The following is a 17,894-nucleotide window of genomic DNA, read 5'->3' as shown; positions in this document are numbered from 1 at the left end:
CCTCTCAAGATCTGTGGCACACTGGGAGGGAGACTGGCAACCCCTTCCTCTCTCCTCCCTACGCGCTCCCTGTTATTCAGCAAAGAAAGAACAGCTCCCCTGCCCACCCCTGTCCCCCTCATCCCATCGCTTGGACTTCTGCCCAGCACAGCTAGGTGAAGGGGGTACTGGGTGACAGTATAAAACACCCCGACCCTCTTTCTCAAATCAGGTTTGAGGAGATCAAACCCAGCTAGTCCCAGGGTCTGGCCACGCACGACCATTCTCCCACTGAACAGGGGCCACAGCTGACCCCCTCCCCGGAGGATCCCTGCCACCACCCAGAGCCCAAAGTGCCCACAGAGGGGAAGAGAGGTGGGAGACCTTGCCACCTACCTCTTCCCAGACAGTGGGGCCCAGACGCTCTGAGGCCCCAAGGCCGGGGCGGGCAGGCGCCGGCCCGGGTCCCAGGGCTGCCGCTTTTTCTCAAGAGCCAAGGTAATAGGCGTCTCTTCCAGGAACCCAGCCGTGCTTTCCCAGAGCACAAATAACAGGAAAAACGCCGGCTTGGGGTAGGTGGGGGGGGGGGGGGGGGGGGGGGGGGGGCACAGGAGGGGACCTACGCTCTGGGCCCCCACCCCCTCGTCCCCACCCTGCTTCTCCACGAGCTGGCGCTTGGAGCCTGCGTCTGGCGGGGCGGGCCCTGCCCCCTCCCTCCCCCCTCCCCGAACCTCCCCCCCCCCCGCTGATAGCGTGTGGCCGGCCCGAGGGCGTGCGTCTGTGTCTGTGTGTGTCTGTCTGCTCTTCCACCTCGATCACTCGCTGCAGCTCAATCCGTCTCAAACAAGAGGAGCATTAACCGGGCATCATGACGAAGCGGAATCGGAAGCAGACTCGGCGAGCTGCTGGCCTTTTTCCCTCTCCCATGGCCCCAACCCTGTAACACTCATGCTCGCTCACACGCACACATACACACACACAGCCCCTCAAGCCTCCGCAGAAACAGCCAGGGTTTGAGTTGGGGTGGAGGCAAAAGGGGGCTCTACTGATAACCGAGGGGTGACAACACCTGGCTCCTCCCAGCACCTGCATCTCCTACTCATCACCTAAAAGCAGCAACGCAGGCCTCTGGGGGCCCTGCCTCCCTGGGGTGCTAAAAGGCACAGATGCTCAGGGGCACGGAGAGGGCAAAATGCCAGAATTGGTCACCCAAGGAAGGATTCACCCCCTCCTGGGGAGGCCTGAATGGGAGGATCTGAGAAACCCGGTCCTTAGCATGGGAGACTGGGCTTGTCCTTTGGTACCCTGGATCCCCTGGGAACTGTGAGAAGGACCCCGTCTTTCACCAGGGCAGCTGCATCAGAAGGCAATTTCCTGCCAGGTGATGCCAAGGTCCCAGCACAGAACTACAGGATGTGCCTTCCCTGAATGGGAAAACCCTCACCACTCCAGGACCCTGCCATTGGCCCATTGGTTCTCTCTGAGCTCAGCGCAGAGCCTGGTTCATTTGAGACCCCTGGGGGGCAGGGGAGGGAGCCCAGCTGGCTGACCCTGGCCGTGGCCCCAGTCTCCTTCCACCTCACAGCAGACTTGCCTACCTAGGCAGCCCTTGTTGTTGCCCTGGTAACTGCTGCCCACAGCCGGTCAGCTGATGGTATGAGCTGTCCTTGGGGAAATCTAGAATGTGGGGAGGGGGCTCTGGGGCATCCAAATGGAAAATCACAGGGTAAGGGGCTTGAGGGGGACAGGTGAGAGCGTGCCTTGGACCTCTTTCTCAAAGAAAAGAGGACGGGAGGGCACAGATAGGGACAGGAATGGAGGGATGTGTGGGGTAGTGGAAGACAGAGAAGAATGAATTCTGAAGGATGGGCTCCAGCGAGAAAGGAGAAATGAAGAAGGCAGGCAGCTGAGTGGCTGAGGAAGAGTAGAAAGAATTCAGGCTTAGCTGCTGGGGACTGGCTGGGGAGAGGGCCCAGTAGGAAGGAACCAGAAAGCCTGGGGGTGGGGAAAGAAACCTTTAACTAGGAAAAAAAGGTCAGGACATGATGCAGGAGGGGGTGTACTTTTGATGTGGCAGGAGGGGCCACAGCTTTGGAGGAGGGGGACCCAGGCCTTTCTGGGAAACCAGCCCTGGTCTCTGCTTTCCTCCCTGCAAGCCCACCCTCACTGCCCGGGGCCCCGCCGGCTCGGCTGTGGGCAGCCTCCTGCCAGCCTTCCGGCACACCGAGCACCAGGTGCTTTTCCACCGCAGCCCGTTAGGGCCCCTGATTTTCCCACTTGCCACCCCGCCCCCAGGCCCCACCCCAGGAGTTTTGTCTTCCGGTGCAAGGGTGACCAGAGGTCGGGTTGGAATGAGCTGTTGCGGGGAAGGACAGTTGTGGACAGGGGCCTGGAATGAGGTGGCTCATGAGGAATGGGTAGGAGTCTCTGGGCCGGGAGGAGGGGAGCATTCTCCTCTGCGAAACAAGCACGTCGTCGTCGGACGGAGTGGGGGAAGCCAGGGGAAAGGGCAGGGGGAGGGGGAGGGGGAAGGGAGGGCTCTCCGGTACCTTCAGGGGCCTGGGGCGTGGGGCAGGAGCCCGGCAGCTTCCTCGGTGACATACACCTCCATCCCTCGGCGCATCTCCTCTCCGCCTCCCGTTGCCAAGACAACCTGCCGGCTCAGCCGTGGCGGCAGCAGGGAGGGGGGAGGAGGCGGCTGTGGCTCCCCCTGCCTCTTCAGGGATGGAGGGAGGCAGCCTCAGGTCTGCTCGGTGCTGGGGTGGGGGTGGGGGAGCTGCAGGGGCCAGGGCTCCCCCTGAGTCTCCCCTACCCCCTTCCATGAGGCTCTGGGGTTGGCTCCCGGGGCGGCCTCAGGACAGCCCTAATTTAGGGCCAGAGAGCAGGACGGCCTTGCAGACGGAGGCAGCACTGGGCAGTGTCCCCCATTCCAGAAAGCTTAGTGTACAGTAGGGGAAGAGCGATAGGAACAGGGAGGGATGACCTCTGTTGAAGGGTCAGAGGGTGGCTTCCAGCAGGAAGGCAAGGCCCTGAGCATGGCTGGGGTGGACACGGGGTTGTGGGCCCAGAAGTCTGCCCCCCACCTGACCTCAGCTGTCTCTGAGCACATCCTCCTAGTCCTGAACCCTCTCATTCCCCTTGACCAAGAGGAGAGTCTTCCAATCCTGCAAAAGCCCATTCCCACTGCCCCCCACTCTAGAGGAATGTCCTTCCACGGGGTGGGAGAGCCACCTTGTGCAGGAAGAGTCTGCCACCAGCCCACCCTGGAACCAAGGCGACTGCAGAGTGCAGAGTTAAGGCTCCCTCTGTCGGCCTGAGGCATGGTAGCTGTCAAGGTCATTCCTTACTGAGAGGGATCCCGGGGTGTGTGTGTGTGTGTGCATGTGTGTGCACGCGCGTGTGCGTGTGCATGTGTGTCGGTGCCCACGGCGAGGGCACAACCAGGCCAGGAGACCCTTCTCTCACCTGCCATGCTCCACCTCTACTTCCCCTCTGGTCTTGCCTGACAGTGAGACTTGCTCTGCCCACCAGCCCCTTCCCCCTGAGAAGGCCCCAGACTCCTCAGGGCCTGTGGACCATCCTCCCCTGTCGCTTGCCTGTCTCCCCTTCAGACTGGGATGAGAGGGGAGGCAAAAAGTTTCCCCCAGAAGCAGGCAACACTGAACACCAGTGCCTATTGTCCAGGCCCCAGGGTAGGCTTCCTGGGCACCTCTTGGCCATACCCAGCTGCTGAGGGGACTAACGTACCTGTAAGCTCAGAAGTGCCTTGAGGCCTTGAGGATGGCCCCTTGCGTCCACAATAGGGGCTGGAACTTCTGCCCCTCTCAGGCAGGCAGTCCCGGGCCCCACACACCTAGCTCTTGGCTCCTTTCTGCAGCAAGATCACGGGTGCCAGATGTCCTGACTGGACTCTGGCCCCGCCGCCAGCCCCCTCCGCAAGGCCTGTGCAATGGGCTTCTCTTTTCTTGGTCTCACTCCATTGCCCCTCGCCCCGCCCCATGCACCAACCTGCTGGGACTGGGAGCACCAGGGACTCTCCCCCTATGCCTGGGCCGTCTAAACATTAACTCCTGGGGAGGGTGACTAAGGGTACCTAGGCACCTAAGGAGAAGGGAAAGGTGACAACTGGGCCACAGGAATAAAAGGAAGGATGAGGGCCTAGAAGTGACCCTTTCTCAAGAGTTTAGAAGTCACGTACCCCCCCCCCACCTCTGTACACTGGACCCTCTGTCTCGGGGACCCTAGAGCCTTAGCTCCCAGCATGCTGCCACAAGACCAGCCTCTCCCCCAGACCCCAACCCACAACTGCATGATCACTCTCCTTCTCAAAGCTCCTGCTACCGCAAAACTTTCCCTAGTGTGGCCCAATCTTTTCCTGCCACTTCTCCAGGCAAACTTACAATTCTAGCCAAACCCATGGACTGCTCAACTTCCCCTGAACACGCCTCACAGCTTCCTGCCTCAAAGCCTTTTTTCTCATGCTGTTTTCCCTCTTAGTATTTTCCCTTGCAATTCTTGTCTGCGGACTGGAATCCTGCTCATTCTTTTATTTGTTTAGAGGTGGGGGGAGGGGCAGAGGGAGAGAGAGAGAATCTCAAGCAGACTCCCCACTAAGCTTGGAGCCTGATGCGGATCTCAAGACCCTGAGATCATGACCTGAGCCGAAATCAAGAGTCAGACACTTAACCGACTGAGCCACCCAAGAGCCCCTGAAATCCTGCTCATCCTTAAAGATCATGCAAACACCAGCCTTTCCCAATGCTCTGGCCCCATGTACTCTCCCATCCCGGAACCCACCATGCCTGGCTGGAAGTGGAGAACATCCCACTCAGGTGATGAAGACAGGCAAGAATCTAGACTGTAATGCTCACTAGCTGCGACCACGGATGAGTTAATATCTCCGAGTCTGAGCTCGCCCACACATGATATGGGAATAATCTTACCCCCTGAATAAGGGGTTATACGTGAGTATTTCTCACATGCTGCCTGGCACATCTCTGGAGTTCTGTACACATTAGTGTCCTTATTTCCAATAGCTCCTATCTCCTTTTTTCCTCTTTTGGGATGTACCAAATGCCACTTTGCTATCTTCTTAGGTGTGAGAGAGAGATTTCCGAAAGTCCTTAAGTTTCAAGTGTCTGGAGATCTTGACAGGGGATGATACAATATCTTGTCCATCTTTTTTGTTAACTGAAGGGCTAGCACAGTGCTTGTACGTTGTAGGGAATAAATAAGTCTGTGGATTAAGTGCTTAGGACCCATCCCTGTCCAAGTCCACCTAAGGATGGAAGGTAGAGGCAGGATTCTGGTTCTCATTCTGCCTCCATCTTGAGGGACTGCAGGGTCCTGGGCCAAGGACTTCTTTCTGGACCTTCAGTTGGTTTAATTCCCTCAATAAATACTTACTCTGTGGAACGTCCTGTGCTGGGTACTATGGGGGAGGCAAAGACGGACTACTTCTACATCTGAGGCACTTGCTTTGTAGCACAACCATCCCACAAGCACGAATAAGTACAGTGATGTGTGCATAAGGCAAGGGCAAGTGGGTGGCCAGAGAGCCCCAGGGCACCGGAGATGACCGCTAGCCCAAGAGAGGAGGCAAGTCTACAAAGCAGAGGAGACAGCAGCAGTCTGGGCGTGTGAGCGTTCTGGAGGAAGGCGTGCTGGACAGTAGGAACCTCACGATCAAAGATGGGCACAGGGTGCTGGCCGGACGGCAAGGGCTGCTGTCTTGCCAGAGCTCCTGGAGGGGACTTGTAGGGACAGGGCTGGGAAGGAAGGCTGGGCGGGATTGTACAGGAGCTAAGGAGTCCACTGGTGATCCCATAACGCGAGCAGAGCTGTGGGTTAGGGTGGGGTAGGGTGAGCGAACCGTGTGATATCCTGGAGGGGGTAGGGGTGTCGGGAGGCAGAGACATGACTTGGAAAGCTACTGTACTAACTGAGACAGACCCCAGCGAGGTCTGGCAGCGGTGCAGAGTTTCTGAGTGTGGGAGAGAAAGCAGTGGTGTGCAAGGGGGTGACAGCTGACGTGCTGCATTGCTAGGAGAGACGCAGCAGGAAGAACAAGGCGAGAAGAGAAAGGCAGAAATCTTAGGGAATGTTTCTATGAAGAGGAGCCAGGGAAGAGAAGGGTCCCAGCAACAGAGAATGAAGAGGTAGGACAGAGCTTCAAAAAGGGGTGGTCCTTCATGGAGTCCAGGGCTGTGAGGCTGGGGACGCCCAGGTCTGAAGCCAGGGAGCTCACTGGCCACTGAAGTATGAGGGACAGGGCTCAGTAGAGTGACTTTAATAGAAGCCAGCTTGCAGGGACTAGAAAGTGAGTGGATTTCCCCCTCTGCCTCATCTGGCTGTTGGAGGACAGGACAGCGGAGGGGAGATCAATACGCAGGCTATTCTTAGCTGGAGGTCTTGGTAATCCTAACCAGCACAGGATCTGAGACACCTGCTGCCGCCTCCCTCCACTTTGTCACATCCTCCCGGAGAGGGATGCGCTCATCTTGCCCCAAGTCTTCCCCCACGGTGTCCACCCCCATCTGCACACTTGCTTAGAACCTTCCGGCACACAGAGGCAGCCAGGGTTGCTGCAGCCAGCTGCGGAGTGGTCTGAGGTCCTCAAGGAAACCTTCTTCCTCCCCCACCCATGTTAAATCCCTTGAGACCCCATTTTCAGAGATCCATTCCTTTGGCCTCTTCCTTTCAGCATCTTTGAAATCAGCCCCAGTTTAGGCGAACGAACTGAACAGACTTCCCCAGAGTATGAAGACACCCTCTGGGTATGGAGCCTGGACTTGGCAGAGGCACGAAAAGGTGTGGTAAGAAGGTTCAGAGAGCCAAGCCAGAGACCCAAGGCCACCAGCAGGCGTCAGACGTGCCAGGCTCGGGGCTCGGGGCGGGGCAAGGCACTCTGAGATGGCACAGACCTCCGAGGCCGCCTTCCTCCCTCACCCTGCCCACTCTCAGCCCCCCCTCACCAGGTCTCACCTCAGAAAGCAAGAAAGGAAACAGTGAGGGCTTTCTGGAGCCGGCCCCCAGAGGCCTGTCCGTGCTGGGGAGGTCAAAGAGAGGGAGGAGGGGCGGGAGAAAGGCGGAGAAGAAAGCAGAGGCAAGACAAAGGGCCCCGTCCACCTTTGAAGCTGTCTCTAACCCAGCCAGGGATGGTGGGGTGGGTCTGAGAGCCCGGCTGGGGGAGGCAGTCTAGAGTTTTAAAGAATGTCTTAAATTCCTGCGGAAATCAGCAGGATTGTAAGAGCCCCCCTCCCCAACACACCTCCTTCCCAGTCTCCTACCCCTGCCCCCCCAAGTCCAGACCTCCACACCTGGGGGCCCCAACCCTTTGTCCTCAGGTAATTGCTGGGCGGTGCCCCTGTGTTTAAAATCCCATTGAACTCACCAGTTATCAGCTGTGGCTCCGGACCACCCTCCCTACCCCCCAACCCCCAGAAAACGACCCCCAACACATCTCCTGCAGTCTTCACCAGGATTAAGGCTCTTTGTGATGGGGCGGGGGCAACCTGGTGCAAAGCAATTATGACAAGCTGGGGGAGAATGGCCTGGGGCCTGGGGGACCTCCCTCTTGGCTGTGCCTTCTAAATTGCTCAGAGTTGGGGGTGTCAGACTGCTCCAGTCCTCACCAAAGGAGAGGCGAGGGATCCCCAACCTCCACCGACTTGGACGGCTGCTTCACCCACCTCCCATTTTGACTAAACCAGGCTCCTCCCCAACTTCCCAATCGGTCCTTATTTTTAGGCCATTCTTGGGAAAAGTGGGGAGAAGGGAGGTCTATTCATCCTTTTTCCTCTCTCTCCATAATACTTCCCTCCAACAGCTTCCCAGAAAGCAGAGGAAAGGGAAACTGAGGCTGGGGGTCCAACAACAGAAGAGCGGGCTTGGGCGGGGAGCCCTGCTAAGAAGGGCTTTCCCCTCAACAAGATTAAAAGCCAGCGCAGAGGAGGAAAGAGGCGGTTTTTATGGCCTCTTAGTTCCACTCCCCAAAAGCACACCTGGAGGCGTCTGGGAAAGCCCACCCGAGAAGCCCGGGCGGGGGAGGGGGGCGCCGTTCCCCTCCGCCCGCCGCGGCTCCCCCTCCCCCTGGGCCGCGCGGCCGGGCCCGCCGCCTCTAATTGCGACTTCCCCTCAGGTGTGGCCCCCGCCCCCGCCCCCGCCCCCCGCGGAGACCTGGGGAACAAGAGGACGCATTCTCGCCCTCACTCCCCCTTCCGCTCGGCCGAGCCCTCCTCCCCCATCCCCCTGCCCCCCCTCCTCACCGGAAAACGGCAATCTGGCTACCGGCGAGGAGGCTGCGGCGTCCGCGGGCCGCCCGGGCGCCGTGCCGGGCTCTCGGGCCTGCTGCCTCGGCCCCGGCCCCGGCGGCTCGCCCGCCCAAGGGTTTGGGTTTGCTTCGCCCCAACAGGTAGCACGGGACGCGCTGTGCCAGCCAGGAAACCGGAGCCCGCGCGGAGGGAGGGGAGCGCCCGCCGGTCCCGGGGCCTGGGCCCGCCCCGGGCCGCCAGCCTCGCGCCGGGCGGAGGTGCGGGGCCTTCCCCGGGCCACCCACGCCCCGCTTCCCCTGCGGGCGGCGCTGTCCCCCGCGCCCCGAGCGCCGCCCCATCCACCTGCCGGGCCACGCCCGGCCCCGGGCCACTGGGCTCTGCTCCGCGCCTCTCGGAGAGGCAAGTTTGTTACCCCGCAATTTGGGAGTTGGATTGTCCACCCCGCCTTCAGATAACCCGTTTGCAGGAAAATGGTTTTATTCTGGGGCTCGAAATTGGGGATGGGGGTGCAGGCCTGGGTAGTGGAATGTGAAGAATGGCCATCCCTCTTTTTTTTTTTTTTTTCCGCTCCCTTTTTCTTTTTTCCTGAAACAAACACAAAAGTCCCTTCCTACAGTCTGGCCAGGAGGAATTTGGAGGCTGGAAGTAGACTGAGGAAGTCTCCGCAAGCAGAGTTCCTGACAGTGTCTGCAAGGCCTTGAATCTGCTGCCCTTTCCACCTGTTTCAGGGAGCCTGCGTCCAGGGGAACACTACAGTTCCCCGCCTGGGGGTCTGCCCCACCCCCACCCCCGGGGCCTATTCCAGCGCGGGGGTGGGGGGGTGGGGGGGGTGTCTGGGGCGGCTGCCCTGAGGCCCCAGCCCTGGTTTGTGGCAGTCCCGCCCCTTTCCGGCTGGAGGCTCTGACGCTTGGTGGTCCTCAGGGTCCTCCTTGGGGGCTCTGGTTCCCCTCCCTCCACCCCAGCCCAGTCTTGGGATCAGGAAGGGAAGGGGATGGGAAGGCTGGTGAGGGGCGGCTGCCCCCAGTGTCCCTGACTACGTCAGGGGCTGTGGCCTCCGTGTGCGCTTGGTCCGGCGGGTGGGGGCTGAGCCCACGAACTCGAACTGCTTCTGCCTGTCGCCGTGGTTGGGGAAGGGCAGCTGGCCCTGGTAGAGGCGCTTGATGAAGTGAGCCTCTCGTTGGTTCTGGCGGCTGCGAGAAGCCTGGCGGGGCCGGCCCTGCCTCGTGAAGGCCATGAACCATCCCTCGTGCCGGGCATTCTGGAAGGCCGTGTAGTTGTTCTCCAGCACAATCTCCGTGAACACACAGTCTTTGCTCTTCCCGCTGGGCTGCGGAGGGAAGGAGGGTGAGGAGGGGAGTTTGTCCACCCAACCTGTCTGGCTTGTCAGCCTTTTGGGCCTATTTTGTAGGACAAAGGAGGGAGTGATGGGGGCTGCGTGCCCAAGGACTTCTGCCTGGTGAGGTGAGACGGGTGCCCTTGTTGGAGAGGCAAAAGTGGGAGAAAGGAACAAGTTTTGCTGGGAGTCAGATCTGAACTTAAACACAGGCTTGTCATTTGCAAGTTGTACACCTTGAGAAGGGTGTTTAGCCATGCCGAGCCTGTTTCCCCAGACGTGGCATAAAGATCCAGATTATTCTGCAGTGCGTACTCAGTGGGTACTCAGCACATGAGAACACTCCTCAGTGTGGGCGAATGGTAACTGCTGGGTGGAGGAAAAGGGGGCAACAGCCTCTAATGAAAAGAAGGGGCAAATGTTTACAGAATAAAGACAATGTCAGGAACCACACAGCCCCCATTTGACCTTATCCATAGCCTTGACCCTATGCCCATTTTTATAGACGAGAAGCCTGAGGCTTGACTGAAATCAGCAAATATGTGGTAAGAACAGCCAGAATCAGAAGCCAGGATTGACAAATGCTAAAGGAAATGGAATTCTCCCTACACAACAGTGCTGGGCCTGCCATTGTGGAGAGGTTACACTAGCAGGCAGTTTTGTAGGCAGTGTGCATCTTCCTGGAGGGATTCTGGGGACCCCACTGACCTTGGGGGAGCTTGTGGCCGTGTATGAGTGCCCACTCTCAGCCCCGATCAGCACTTAACCCTCAACATGAAGGCTGCAATCTCATGTAGGTGCTAAAATCCTGACTGATTGATGTTGGGACATAGCCCGGAAATCAGAGCCGAAGAGACTTATGGATCACTAAGTGTTCTGAGGGCTTCTAGACCCACAGGGACTCATTTAAATGGAGAAACCAGAGAGTGGCTGAGTGTTGGGGTGTGAGTAGAAGTAGTCCTGGCTTGGGCCCAGTAGAGGGGAGTGGGGTGCTGTGGGGCAGGCAGTAAGATTGGTTCATTCATCCACTCGCCCTCCTTCCAGGTCTCACCTTTCCGATGAGCTTGCCCCTCTTGTTCATGCAGATGTATTTCTCACTCTCGGCACCCTTGATGCGCACGCGGCTTCCAAAGGTGTCCGTCTCCACTATGAGTTTGGCTGTGATGGGGAAGGGGGAGAAAGACTTCTGTCCATGGGGGTTCCCGGCTCAGGGGTGTGGCAGGGGGCTCCCCAACCAGCCTGACCTCCAAGCTTGGGCGGGGGGGCACCGGGAGGCTCTCACACTTGGGCCCCTGCCCTGGCACAGGATCTGGGGAGAGACCAGGTTAGGCAGGCCAGGGGTGTGAGTGGCCTCTGACGAGGGCTGGGTCTCACCGAACTTGTTGCCGTCCTCCGCGGTGGCAGAGATGCGACGCCCGGTGACCTGCACGTGCTTGCCACTGGTCCGGCTGTAGAGCTGGTACTCGCGAATCTGCCGCCGGCTCAGCTGGTCGGTCATGGCGCCCTGGTCCCTCACGTACTGGTTAAAATTAGGAGACGGGTGATTCTCCCCCTTTGCGGTTACCAAGGGAAAAATAGTGTCAATTTGCTTTGGGTGACACCACCACTGGTCCATCCAGGGGAGCGGGGTGTGGAGGTGAGTGTGATGCGGGCAGGCCCATTGGTCCTGGGAAGCAGAGGTGCAGGGCAAGGGGACATATGATCCTCCCAGGCCAGTGGGTGAGCCAGTCGTGACCTCTGGGCTCTCTATCTGCCAGGCTTGGGGGACACCTGGTGATCTAGTGCCGACCTGGAATCGTGACTCTGGTTGCTAGAAGGAACCCAATTTCAGCGCGAACTGTGGAATCCCGAGCTCCTGCCCGCCTCCCCTGCCCCTGCCCCTGGGTGCTCAGGGCTCTCAGAGACGCCAGGCCCCGGGTCAGTGTTCCTCCCTCCTCTAGGGGTGAGGGAGGTGGAGGCCGCAGCAGGAGGAGGCGCTAGGGGTGGTGGCCCAGGGGCGCCCCCGGGAGGCGCCTGCCTGCCTGTGCCACGATGTAACAGGCTCGTGGCCAGTGGGGGCGATGTTGCAGCCTGCTGCCTGCTCCCCGGGTTCCACCGTGCGCGCTGCCAAGCCTGGCCGAGTACCGCCCCAGGCCCAGTCTCTCCTTACCTATCTGCAACACCGAGTGGGAGAAAAACAGACCACTTCCTGTCCTCCCTCTCCAGTAAGGTGCAAACCTGATGCCATTTCTCAGTGGCAGCTGCTGGTGACAGCTTCAACCCTAGGCTCAAATGTTTCTCTCTCCACCCGATCCTGCTGGCCAGACTCTCTCTGCCCCAGATCCCTAAGGCCACCTTTATCCCAGGCCCAGTCACAACCACTGAGACAGACCTGGACCCAGATCAGCATCTGTCAGAGGCCACTCTGTTGTAGAGGGAGGAGCCCGGAGCCGGAAGGATCAGCTTTGAGGAAAGGGGCAGTGAGTGAGCGGCTCCAGGCTGACCCTGTAACCCGCTCAGGGTTAACCCTTCGTGTGTGTCACTGCTCATTTCCGACTCCAGCTCAGCCACTGGCCAGGAGTGCCGCCAGAACCCCCCTTGCCTATGAGAGCAGGGTCTGGAGACTCAGAGCAGCGAAGTGCGACCCGCACCCCACCCTGGAATTTGGGGTGGGGGCCTGCCTCCCTGCCAGGGAGTGGGGTCTGGCTGGCCCAGGACCCTCGGTGAGGTCCGGCCTGTCCCCAGCCCCCAGCCTCCTGGCCCAGGTTCAGGCCCTCCGCCCCTCTTGGCGGGCAGCCTTCTTCTGGCTGTCTGTTCCAGGTCAGGAGCAGAGAGGGCCCCCCTGAAGCCCCCTCCTCTCCTTGTCCCCCTTCAGGCCCTGCACAAAAGCAGCCCCACGCCCCCCCCACAACCCCACAGCCCACAAGTCGCTCTCCCCGCGGGACCTGGCCTGTCCCTTTCATGTTCCCGCTGCAGGGGGACCTCCCCTTCCACTGCTGCAGACAGCTGCTTGTCAGACGGCCCCTCAAGCATGGCTATGGTCCGGCCTGCCGGCCCCCCCTCCAAGGGGGGTGAGGGGGCACTTCAAGGGGGAAAGGACAGCTTTGCCACCTTCCCTGAGTCCTGAATGGGGCCTCAGCCAGGCCATAAACGCCCCGGCCAGCCTCACCATTGTGCTAATTCCCCTTCCAGAACAGGTTGGGCCCACCCCCAGCCCCCTCCTGGCCAGGCTGGGGGCTTTCTTCTTGCTCTCCCTGGATGTGTGAAGCAAAAGGCCTGGAACGGGGGCTAGAGCAAAAGGGGGAAGGAAAGGGGGGGGAGTTGTCTCTCTCTCTCCCACCCCCCCACTGCTTCAAAGGCAGCCCCTTTCCCTCTCCCAGAGAAAAGGCATTTACCTTCAAAAAAAGTCCCCACTGGATATGAAGAGAAGCGGGCCTCCGGCCTGGGAAAGCCAAGCGATCTCTCCCCAGAGCAGTTCTGGACCAGTGCATTTTAATAGCTGCACTTTTATGGAGGATCACAAAAAGGGACCGAGCCTTGCACAGGGGGCTGAGGCTTGGGGTGGGGGGGTGTGCATGGGGGGGGCGCTGACATAGGGTGGGGGGAGTGTGGAGATGCAAACCCTGAATCTTGTCCCAAAAACACCTCTTTGGGCTTCACCTCATTGCCCTGTAGGTAAGGAGTCACCCCGCCCTGGCTGGGCATTCTGACTGTCCACTCAATCCCCCAGGACAGTGGCCCCCCAGGACATCCGTGTTGGGGGGCGTGGGGTAGTAAGTGGAACGCACAAGTGGTTTTGCATGGAAACCTGTGTTTTCAGGTACCTCCAAGTACAAGCCTCACCTGAGCCAGCACCTCTGCCCTCTACCTACCGCTCCAGACTCCATCCCTCAAGCCTGGGCTGCCCCATGCATTTAGCCTTGGGTGGGGGAGGAACACGTTTGGCAATAAGGAGAGAGAAACAGAGACTCCAGGACAAGTAGGGACAGGGAGGGTCATGGAGGGAGGACAGATAAAGACCTCAGTGAATCCCCAAATGTGCCTTAGCCCCTTCTACCCGCCTCCAAAGGCTGACACCAACCCCCCAACCTCAAAAACCATCTGTATCCAGGGGGAGACCAGAACCTGCCGAGAGGAGACTACCCACCCCAGCTGGGTGGGGTGCGGGGAGATGGGGAAAAGCTGGTGGGGGGGGGCGCCCGCCTACCTGAGTTTGACAGCAGAGAATCAGTAGCTGCAGGCACCTGTGTGGGAAGACAAGGCAGACCCTGGTGTGGGTGCCAGCCGTCAACCCAGGGCGAGCAACCAGGCACCCCCCCCAGCCCCTCCGTGTGGGGTCCCGGTAAGATTAGGTCTGCCCCAGGCTGGAAATGGCGACAAAACTTCAGTCCAGAGAGGGAGCACACTTACAGAGTGAGGTTGGGCAGCAGGCGGGTGGCTCCCATCGCCGGAGAGATTTCTTGGGGCGGTTGCCCCCCTGCCCCCAAACTCAGGAGCAGATATGGGCAGTCCCCAGGGGTAGAGTCCCAGAGAAGCCAAGGTCTCTTCAAGCCACAGGTTTTCAGGGGGGAGAGGAGGAGAGAGAGGGGAGGAGGAGGAGAGAGAAGGGAGGGGAGGAGGAGTGGGGGAGGAGGGCGTAACTGGGAGACTGAGGTGTGAGGTGTCCACCTTCCTGGCCAGTGAGCCGGCTAAGCAGCCACCGGCGGGGGCCGCCAGCCTCTTGCTGGGCTACCCGAGCACAGAGGATGGAGCTGCTGGATAAGGAGGCTGGCCCCTGTGGTCTCCCCCGTTTTTCCTGACCCTCAGACCTGGACTGGAGGGCCCCTCCTCCCCTCCCAGGGCCAGCTTCTCCTGCCCTCAGGTCCGGTGCCCCACCTCCCCAAGGGAGAGTGCAGGTATCATTCCGGGACAGGGGTTGCTGAGTCTGGCTCTGGGGGTGGAAATTCCCAGAAGCAGCCTTAAAAGGAGGAGCCTCCCTCCAGGGGGCAGGCGGTGGGCTTGGCTAGGAGCGCTTGCTTCCACTGCCTCTGTCACCCCTTGCTCCCCCTCTCTGCTGTCTGGCCACTGGGATGGAGGTGTTAAGGCTGTCCCAACTGGCAGCAAATAGTGGGTGCAACAGGTGGGGGGCCAGGGATGGGGGAGAAGGTGCAGCTGGGGCTGTGGAAGGACCCGTCTCAGAAAAGACAGACTCGGAGAAGAGCCGGTGCATTGGCGTGAGCTACTTTTCTCTGGGCCTGGGCACTTTTCTCCTAGAAATGGGGCGGTACCGCCTCAGGATGTCGGAGGACCAAATGAGATGACTGCACTGAGCAGACGCCAAAAGGTGTAATATGTTCTTGGGCCTCACCCATCATCCTCTCTGGGGCAGCAGCTGTCCCTAGGGCCTCCTCCCTGCGCCCACCAGCAGCTGCCTGGGATGAAGTGCCAACCAGCCTCTTCACATGACCTCTGGTCCCACCCTGCTCTGTACCGTCCCAGTATTACGCCATTCGACAGAAAGGGAAACTGAGACACACTAGTAGGTAGTTAGTTCAGAATGACCCAGCTAGTGAATGGTGGAACTAGGTTCCTAAAGTCCATGCTCTTTCTATTCCACATGGATCTCATCCGGAGACTTTCTGCTGTGTCCACGCCCTCCGGGCTGAGATATCCAAGGTCCCAGAAGCTGGTGACCAGGGACTCTAACTGTTCCTTCCCTACAGAATGTGGGTGATGGTGACTGTGGAAGCGGGCTCGTGCTTAGGGGGATCTCCGAGGGAAGCCCCTGCATCGGGAAGCAGAGCTCACACCTCAGCTCTGGGCTCTGAGGTCTAAGTGCCCCCAGGATGGAAAGAGAAGGGGAAATGCTGGGTGTGGATGTATTTACCTAAAGAGATGAGCAGGAGGGCGAAACTCTCACCTCCAGGCCTCCTTCTCACCTTCCTGAGCTAAATCAATCCACAAAGTAGTCTGCCACCCCTCCCCCCCCAGACAAGCCCCAAGGCCACCTCCTGGCCACCTCCAGCGGTCCAGCTCCAGCACCTGGCTCCCAGCTCCGCCCACGGTGCCCCACGGGGGCTCAGGGTCCTGTTGAGCCTGACCTAGCCTGGGGAGTGCGGAGGTAGTCCTGTAACTGGGGGAGTCCAGGGTTGGAACCATACTGGAATCATACTGTCAAAAGTGGAAGGGCTCAGGGTGCCTGGGTGGCTCAGTCATTAAGCGTCTGCCTTCGGCTCAGGTCATGATCCCAGGGTCCTGGGATCGAGCCCTGCATAGGGCTCCCTGGTCGGCAAAAAGCCTGCTTCTTCCTTTCCCACTCCCCCTGCTTGTGTTCCCTCTCTCGCTGTGTCTCTGTCAAATAAATAAATAAAATCTTAAAAAACAAAAAAAAACCCAAAACCGGAAGGGCTCTTAGATTCTTCATTTGGTCCCTGAGGAGGCCCAGGGAGGGTCTCACAGCTAGTTAGTGAGTGGCATGACACGGACAAGGCATCAGGTAACCAGACTCCCAGTCCAGTGCTCATCATTTTCTCAGCATGCCCCAGACTGTCCTGCTTCTCTGCTTTTGCCCAGGCTGATGCTCCTGATCATTTTCCACATTTGTTCCATTTGGGGCAGGATTTAAACTCTGCCTCTTCCGAGGAAATGCCTGAATCTCCCTCTCTGCTGTGGTTGGTGCTGGCTCTGGCTCCATTCTCCGGGGAGCCCACGACCTCACCCACATCTCTGCCTGCTCCTAGCTCCCGGATAGGGTACTCAGGGCTACCTCCTGCCGCCCTCAATCCTGGGATGACAGGTAAGAGCAGACGCATGGAGGTAGTTCAGAATTGGAATTGTGGGGTTGACTGGTGAGCTGGGAGATGGAATGAAACAAGGAGTCAGGTGTGGGGAGTGCCACCTAGCGCTGTCTGGGCCCCAGTTTTCTGAGCCTGAGTGCCTGGTTCCTATTGGTGGGAGAGGGGCCTGTTGTCACTGGCCAGCCCCCCAGCCAGGCCTGGGTCTCCATGGTAACGGATGCCAGCAGTCAAGCTTGGCCTTGGGGCTCAGCCAGGGGTCTGTGCCAGGGGGCTCTGGGGCATGGCTGGGTAGCCTGTTTCATGGTGCGACATCTGCTCATTGTCCCTTCCCATTGTGCACCCGCAGGCCTGGCTTTCTGACTCAGCTTGCTCCTTTACCCCTATGGGGAGGCCAGTGCTGGGCTCCAAGAGGGGAGGCAGCATGGAGAGTGTTCCATGGATTTTATCCCCATCCCCAGGCCCTGTCCTCCATGGGCTGTGTGATCTATGGCAAGTCCCTTCACTTCTCTGTCTCAGCTTGCTAATTTGTAAAAAGGAAATGGCCATTATCGATGCTGTCAAAACTGCCACCGTGAGTATCAACTGAGGTGGACACTCCCTGAAAAGTATCAAGGACCAAAAGAATGGCGGCAAGGGGCCTAGACCCTAGACCTCTTATGTGGCCCAGACTCAGTTTACCTAAATTTTGCCCCACTCTCTCCCTTGACTAGAGGGAGCTGGGAGGTAGAAGGTAGGGTTCATTAACATTTATGGGGGGAGGTGGCAGGAGGTGATAAGGGAAGTGAGAAGTAGCCTGGGCTGCATTGGTTAATCCCCACCCCCTAGTGCCAAGTTCAACACCCCCCAACTGAGGCGTCTCACGCCTGCTCCTTCTAACAGCCCAGCTGGTGCAGACACAGAGCCCGCAGGGCCCACCTGCAGACCTGCCACTTGTCACCACCTGCTTCGACCCGGCTCACCCTTTTCCTGTTGAAAAACAGAAGGGCTGGCGCTGGGGCTGGGGCAGGGCAAAAGGCACCTGGACGGGTCCAGGCCGGGGAGCCCTTCATCTTTGCCGCTCGGTCCCTACTGCCTGCCAGCACTCGGAGGCCAAGTCGGTGGTGTAGCTGTCGCCGGCCCTTCTGTGCAGACCCCGGGTGCAGCCAGGCTGCTGGGGCGTTGGCCTGGGGCGAGGCGGCGGTGGAGGGAAGAAGTCCCTGTGTGGCTGGGGGCTGCCCAGTGTAACTCCCGGCCTGCATTCTAACGACTGCTTTCAGTTCATGAGACTTCCTAGCGCTCCGCTGCGGGGCTCTCCCCACTCCCATCCAGAGTGGTTAAAGAGCTGGGGGCCACACTACCTGGCGGGAACCCTGGTTCCTCCACTAGTTCTGTAGCCTTGGGGGCAAGTTGTTTCACCTCTCTGTGCCTCATCTTCCAGGTCTGAGAAGCCGGGCTTAATGGGAGTGAGTCCCGGGAGGCCCTCCTGGCTGCACCCATAGCCCAGCACGCCCAGCACGTTCTTCCTGCAATCATGGCAATCTTCTTTTGTTCAGACCCCCAAGCTTGCTCTGCCTC

The 17,894-nt window shown here is 59.4% G+C and overlaps 1 protein-coding gene across 2 annotated transcripts; it reads right to left on the bottom strand.

Annotated features, from left to right (window-relative positions):
* Positions 1–9,285: 9,285 nt before the first annotated feature.
* Positions 9,286–14,009, bottom strand: FGF17 (fibroblast growth factor 17). 2 transcript variants are annotated; one of them, XM_021698952.1, is made up of 5 exons: positions 13,975–14,009; positions 13,772–13,808; positions 10,960–11,137; positions 10,637–10,743; positions 9,286–9,579 (listed from the first exon to the last, which is right to left on the bottom strand). In XM_021698952.1, exons 1-5 carry the CDS (start codon positions 14,007–14,009, stop codon positions 9,286–9,288), a joined length of 651 nt encoding a protein of 216 aa, XP_021554627.1. The 2 variants fall into 2 exon arrangements, with proteins under 2 accessions (XP_021554627.1, XP_021554628.1); XM_021698953.1 differs by having other exon boundaries at positions 10,960–11,104.
* Positions 14,010–17,894: the final 3,885 nt, after the last annotated feature.

This window comes from Neomonachus schauinslandi, chromosome 2 (genome assembly GCF_002201575.2).
Source record: "Neomonachus schauinslandi chromosome 2, ASM220157v2, whole genome shotgun sequence".
NCBI classification, from domain to species: Eukaryota; Metazoa; Chordata; class Mammalia; order Carnivora; family Phocidae; genus Neomonachus; species Neomonachus schauinslandi.
The sequence above is the reverse complement of the archived record's forward strand: the minus strand, read 5'-3'. Positions and strand labels throughout refer to the sequence as shown.